Here is a 6,399-nt window from a genome sequence, read left to right on the forward strand (position 1 = left end):
GTCTAGAAGTGACCTTGACATCTCATATGAACTGTATCTGACTCATACAGATAGGATGCACTGCCTGATTAGTTAATTTCCCCAAGAAAACGTGTTTGAGTGTAGGAGACTTCATTAAAGTTTTCGGAAAATGAAGAAATTTATATCCAAATCAAGCCTCCCCCCCAAAAAAGTCATAAATTTATTGTTAGACATTTCTGATAAGCAAAGTGGATAATGATGAGCAAAGTGGAGAGGATGAAGCTCTAAAATCAAGTATGTTTTCCTCTGGCTGAACATTATTTATCTGACCTCTTGTAGTAAGAAGTAGCCATTATGATGCTCTGATGCATGACTGAACTGGCTGGTAAATATCATAGGAATCATCTAGAATCAAAGTTCCTGGGGTAGAAAAGAGGCTTTACCATTACTCTGAATCATTATGTGACGTTCATGTCTCTAGGTTTCAGTTTCTTTATGAGCAAAATGAAGAAGCCAACAGCACCAGTTTTTGAGGGGGGGGGGGTTATTTCATTAGTTCATGTAAGTTGCTTAGAATAACCTAATATACAGTAAGTGATCAGTAACTGTCAGTATTTAATTAAAGTATATTTAGAGGACTTCAACTATTTCCAAACTCATATGATTTGGCCCATGCCCCTACCTCTCTCTTAGCATCTTTCCCTTCATTCCCCTGCTAAACTCCTATTTATTTTTATTATTTTGTAATTCCTATTTTTTTATTCTGTTGTTTAATATAGAGTAGCATGACCATCACTTTTGTGGTCTCAGCTATATATAACTAATAGCCTTTGGAGTTACTGTTATAAGAGGCTTAACAAGGCATTTTCCTAAACTAGGACATATTCTTCTGTAAAAGGCACTCTACAAACAAATATGTATCATACATACACATATGTGTATGTATATATGTTGCTTTCAGAATTCCATACATGTGCATGGGTGTGCAAAATATCCTTAATTTATAAAATATATTTTGATCCAATCTCACTGTATATTTTGAAGTTAATATTCTACTATGTCATCAAACTTTAATTATCAAAGACTGACTTTTGTTCAAAGTCAGTCACTGAGTTAAGTGCAGAGCAGAGATTTTAACTAGACTCTACTTTCCAAAGCCAGAGCTCCTTCTATTATACCTAGCCAGTTATTTGTGTGATATCACTTAATCCTCACCAGTCTTAAGAGGGGGGTACTATTGTTACCACTTTTTACAAGTAAAGACACTAAGGCTTTTGAGAGGTTAAGTGAGTTGACCATCCAAGATCGTGCAGCTAGTCAATGTCAGAGCCCAAGTCAGTCTGTCTTTATCTACTTTTTTTTTTTTTTTAAGTGATGAAGATGTTTAAACGCCCACCCCAAAACAAAGAGGGCCAGGTAGACAGAGTGGGGGATCTAGGTTGACTATATAGTTAGGAATGATTTGTTGCAGTAGAAGCTACTTAAAAATTTCTGTTAAGAGAAAAACAATTTCCTAAAGGAATTCTATGAGATCCCTTCGGAATGCCAGCAATTCAAACTTAGCTTAAGAAACACTGAATTAAAAGGCATTTGTCTCCTAGCATTAGCCTTCCTATTGGCTCACAAGATGCAAATAAAATGTTGATATTAAATCGAAGCAGGAAAAACTACTTATTTTGAAAGGAAAAATGTTAAGAGCTCTACTTTAGAATATTGTTGCTATAAAGAGAACTAGGAAGACAAGACAGGCAGGCTTTTGACAAAAAAAATCACAACTGAAGATGGAGCGTAATAGTTTCCAGCATAAAAAGATAAAAGAATTCATAGATCACTGTGTGTGTGTGTGTGTGTGTGTGTGTGTGTGTGTGCTCGCTCGCATGTGTATGCTTGTTTTAATAAGCTTCTCTGGCCTCCAGCTCCCCTCACCCTCATTAGCTGGTGACTTGAAGCCTCTGATGAAAGCGCGTATGTGACGATTACTAGTTGGCATTCTCTGCTGGAGACTAGCCTCACGCAGGGGTGACCCTGTAACGCACGAAGGGCTATTTAATGCCCTGGCGAAGTGGTTCAGGGACCACGATTTTATTATGCTTCCTGGAATAGAGTTGTGATTCCGCATCCCTGATTTAGAGCCACTTAGGGCTCCGGCAACTCCATCCCAGAGGAAAATATTCCTTCATGGTCTCTGTCTGATCTGAAAAAGACACAGCTTCCCGATGTTCCGCCTGGGAGACGGCTCAATCCTTAGAGACTGCCAGAGAAGCCTGTCCATCTGCTGGGATGCCCGGCTTTCTGGAACGGACGAGGAGCTTGGCTTTTAATCTGAGTAACTTAAGAGGATTTTGTTTGTAACTTAAAAATCGCCGCTTAATTAAAAAAAAAAAAAAAAGACACACGCTCTGGCAAGTAGACACACTGGGAAAATCCGTGTGACGAAGTACTGTCTAGAAATTTCACATTTATTTCCCCCGGGAAAGAGTAAATGTTTTCTATTTGGTACTGGGCAGTCGACGCAAGGGATCTGCCTTCAAAAAAGAAAGTATGCTGGAGAGGTGGGTTTGGGGAGGAATTAGCCCAATATTTGGATTGCCCCCGGCCGACCAGTAGCTGTTCCAGTTAACTCTCCGGAGGCGAGGGACCACCTCTGCCACCCCCTCTAGACTTTTCTTCCTCCCCCGCCCCGGGAATTCTCCACCCCCGCCGTCCTGCCCACCACTCTTCATTGAAGATGGAGCTGCAACATCACCGCCGAAAAATCCCTGAGGAGCGAGCCACTGAATAGGAGTCTGGGACAAGCGTTTTTTGGAACCTGTCGAGGCTGGCTGGGCACCAAGAAATGAGGGTCCGCACAGAGAGGGCGAGGGCAACGCTACTGGAAAGAGGCTGTCCCGCGGGCCCACCGGGGCGCGCGCGGCTCCTGCGTCTGCTCTCTATTGGCGAGCGTGGCCCCGGGGGCGGAGCTACGGGAAAGTCCCTCCTACTCGGGGGGCCCGGGGATCCGGCGAGCGCCTCCCCCGCGGAGCGCCAGAGCTGGACTCCGTCTGCGACTCGGTCCTGCAGCGCCTCTAGGCTGCAGGTCGGTGCTCCAACCACCTGCTCGGCGCCGCGTCCTGGGAAGAGGGGAGGAGAGAGGAGGGAGGAGGGACGCGGAGGGGAGGAGAGAGGAGGAGAAAGGCAGCTTACACACGCCTTCCAGTCCCTCCACTCAGAGCAGCCCGAAGACCGCTGCCGCCGCCGCCGCCTTCGCTGCTACCGCTCTGCCACCTGAGGAGACCGCCTGGACTCGCCTCCCCTGTTGCCCTCGGCGATTCCTTCCCAGCACCGGGCCTTTTACGCACACTGCCACTACCATTATTACTGTTATCCCAAGAGAAGGAGAATAACAGACCAGCCTAAAAGAACCACGTACACCTTTCCGAAATACTCAAGTGTCTCCGGGGAAGAGAGGGTCGTCGGTGCCGGGAGGAGCAGCCCAGGGGCTAAGGACAGGTGCTGAAGGGGAGGGAGGAAGAGTTGGGGCACTGCGTGGTGGAAAGTTGCTCGCGGCGGAGATCCGAAGGTCCGGCGCCCCACAGCCCAGGGGGGCGGTGTGTCTGGGAGAAGCCGCTGCCCCTGCGTTCGGACCTGCGAGCTCGCGGGCAGCGCGGGGCCGAGGACGACGCCCCCTCCTGCGGCGCGGACTCTCTCGGTGACCCCCGAGGAGGAGGAGGAGGAGGAGGAATATGGAATCGAAGGCGGGCCCCTCCTGCCGTCTAGTCTTCTGCCTCTTGATCGCCGCCGCTGTTCTCAGGCCAGGTGAGCAGGGGCCTCAGGGCAGCCCCAGGCCGACGTTGGCCGGGGATAATTTCCTACGTTCCGGGCCAGGGCCTCGCACCTCGGGGGCAGTGCGCGCGGGCGTGTGGGGGGAGGTAAGGGGACGGCGGTGCAGGCACAGGGCTGGCCCTGGGTTCAGTCACCTGTGCCGCACGTTTGGGCCCGGCCGGTTGGCTCAAGTTTGGGCAGGGACTGGGGGCATTGGGTAAATCTCCAGGAACTTTGGGTGCTTCCGGGGTTGGGGCTTCAGGGCCCCGCGGGCAGGATTCGTCTGGATCTCTCTCCCTCCCCTGCGGCTCCCGCCTAGGCGGCGAGCCCTCGCCCTCTGACAATTCCTTCAGTCTCCGAATATCAAAGTCCACGTCACTGCGCTCGGGGCAGTTTTCCTTTCGCTTAGCTTGGTGGCAGTAACTGCCCGCACTTTTTCGTATTAAATCCCCTGGTAACTTCCCCTCCGCAGGAGGTGAAGGAGGGAGGGGTGGAAGAGAAAGGGAGGACTTTGATCACTCCCTTAAAAACCTCCTAGGGCTCAAATCCTGGTTTGAACGCCCCCTCCCCCATTGTCTGGGTGGGTAGTGAGTGGAGGGGTGGGTGGTGGTAGGCAGAGAACACAGCCTGAACTGGAATTAGCATCCAAGGTTCTGAGACCTTAGTGAGCGATTTGTGGATTTCTCAGGACCTGTGATTCAGCCTCAGTTTTCAGTTATGTACTGAGCCTCAGAAGAAAAATAGGCAAAATCCCCAATAACTAAAATATATAGCCGGGAATCCCTTTCCTACCCTAGGGACGGCCCCTGGGGCTGTCACCCTGAGACCTACCGGTCGGCTGAAGCGAGTTGGTCCTTACGGGGCATCTTGTACGTTCGCCTTGGGTTGGTGGAGCGTCAGGTTCATTTTGTCGCTAGACTTGAGGATTTTTTGGAATTTTTTTCTCCTTTTGAAGTTTTATCTCCAGCCCTTCGTAGATAGACGTTTGCAAGTAAAATTCCTACTTCCTGGTTTGTGTGTGTGTGTGTGTGTTTCAGCTTCTGTTTGTTCTGGTGCCCTTTTCTTTAGTTGTTATTAAAGAAAGACTCACTTCTCTTTCGCATCTTTAATTTCTGCACATCCCTTCAGTTGTTGGCAAACTGAGGCCAAAAACACAGGTTTGAAAGCCTCAGGATCTCTCCCAGGAAGAGGGGGAAAGTGAGGCTGGGGGCTAGAATCCGAGGATCACAAGTGTTTGTGAACTGCTGCTACTGTGTTTGCTAGTGGTGGTGGTGCGGGGGAGGGGGGCCCCCTCTCCGGATCTCTTTATGATAAAGTTACATTTCTGGGTGAGGTAATGAGCTCACCTGGAGTTCTGAGGCTAGAGAAAGAGGCATCTGTGACAATCTCTGGCTCTGGGGCGGAGCCTGTGAAACGCGAGTAGAACTGGATTTCAAGCAGGTGGGGTGGGGGTAAGAACACCCGGTGGTGGGAAGGGGAGACCCCCCTGACTTTGGCACATTGTGTATTTCACTCTTTCAAGGTCCCATTGTCCGAGGTGGGAGGAGAGGGTACTCACTCTGGAGCCCAGGGGAGACGAGGGTTGAAGGGGTGAGGTCGTTAGCAAAATGCAAAGATCCACCCTCCCACAGCTGGTTTTCAGTTTAACCCTCTCGTCACTTTGAGAGTGCTGTCTCACCTACACCCACACCCGGGGACCACTCGCACACGCCCAGTTCCCCTTTCCGTGCGGTCGCTCCGGTATGTATTTTCCGTTGAGCCACCTCGGGGGACAGATTTTTCCTCACACTGAACTGCTAAAAAGGGAAAGGTTCCCCGTTCAGAATTCCTTCTACGTGATTCGTTTGGAGCGACAAGCTCGCGTCTCCAGCCAGTACCCAGTGAGCGCTTTGGGTGAGCAGGGAGTGTTCCTCGCCGCTGGGAGGTTCTCGATCGACCTCGGCCGATCCGAGGGTCAGAAACCTCAGCCCCTCAGATCAGTGCTTTCCTTGAATTTATCGGGCTGGCCTGTGTGCGTGTCACTGTGTTTTAAAAGAAAGGGTTGTGGCACTTAAAAGCGCCTTTTCCAGACTCAAGTCCTGCAAGGGAAGTGCGCCTCCTTCGGAGCCCTCTGCATAGCTGAGCCCGGTGGGGCTGCAGAGCCCGTGGCTGGCGTAATCAAAGCGACTAACTGACTTAACCCGCCTGCTGCCCTTCATTTCCGGAGCACTTTTAGTAATGTGTCGAGACCTAGAAAAGAAAAATTCGAGTTTGTGAAACTGCCCCTTCAGGTTTTTCGGTCTGTAGTGGCTACACAGTCATTGAATGATGTAGGCCTGACATGTTACCTGTTTTGAAGGGAGGGGAGAATATGCCGGAGCCACAGAAACTGAATTCGGAGATAAAGGCAATGAAGTGAAGTGCTCAGCATCCGAGGGAACAAGAACCTCATTATCCTTGTAGAAAGAGCGTCAGCCTGTGGTGACATTTTGTATTGCTTTAAAAAAATGCTTTCCTTGATTATTTACAACAAGGAGGTGGGACCCCTGCAGTTAACTGTTTCTTCTCTTGGGTAATTTGTGTTCATGCCCTCAGGAATTTTTCTTAATTTCTCATTGATACAAGGTTAATTCTAAGACATAAGCACACTTAAAGGCC

General features: G+C 49.5%; 1 protein-coding gene across 2 annotated transcripts in view; it reads left to right on the top strand.

The window, feature by feature from the left end:
- Nucleotides 1-3,306: 3,306 nt before the first annotated feature.
- The window catches only part of ALCAM (activated leukocyte cell adhesion molecule), a 210,372-nt gene continuing 207,279 nt past the window's right edge, over nucleotides 3,307-6,399 (top strand). For both annotated transcript variants that reach the window (XM_032852094.1, XM_032852095.1), the window contains exon 1: nucleotides 3,307-3,756. In XM_032852094.1, the coding sequence (XP_032707985.1) occupies nucleotides 3,684-3,756 (73 nt within the window). In that variant the 5' untranslated portion in view covers nucleotides 3,307-3,683. The remainder of the gene's footprint in view (nucleotides 3,757-6,399) is intronic.

This window comes from Lontra canadensis, unplaced genomic scaffold (genome assembly GCF_010015895.1).
Source record: "Lontra canadensis isolate GAN:19392208 unplaced genomic scaffold, GSC_riverotter_1.0 scaffold6, whole genome shotgun sequence".
NCBI lineage: Eukaryota > Metazoa > Chordata > Mammalia > Carnivora > Mustelidae > Lontra > Lontra canadensis.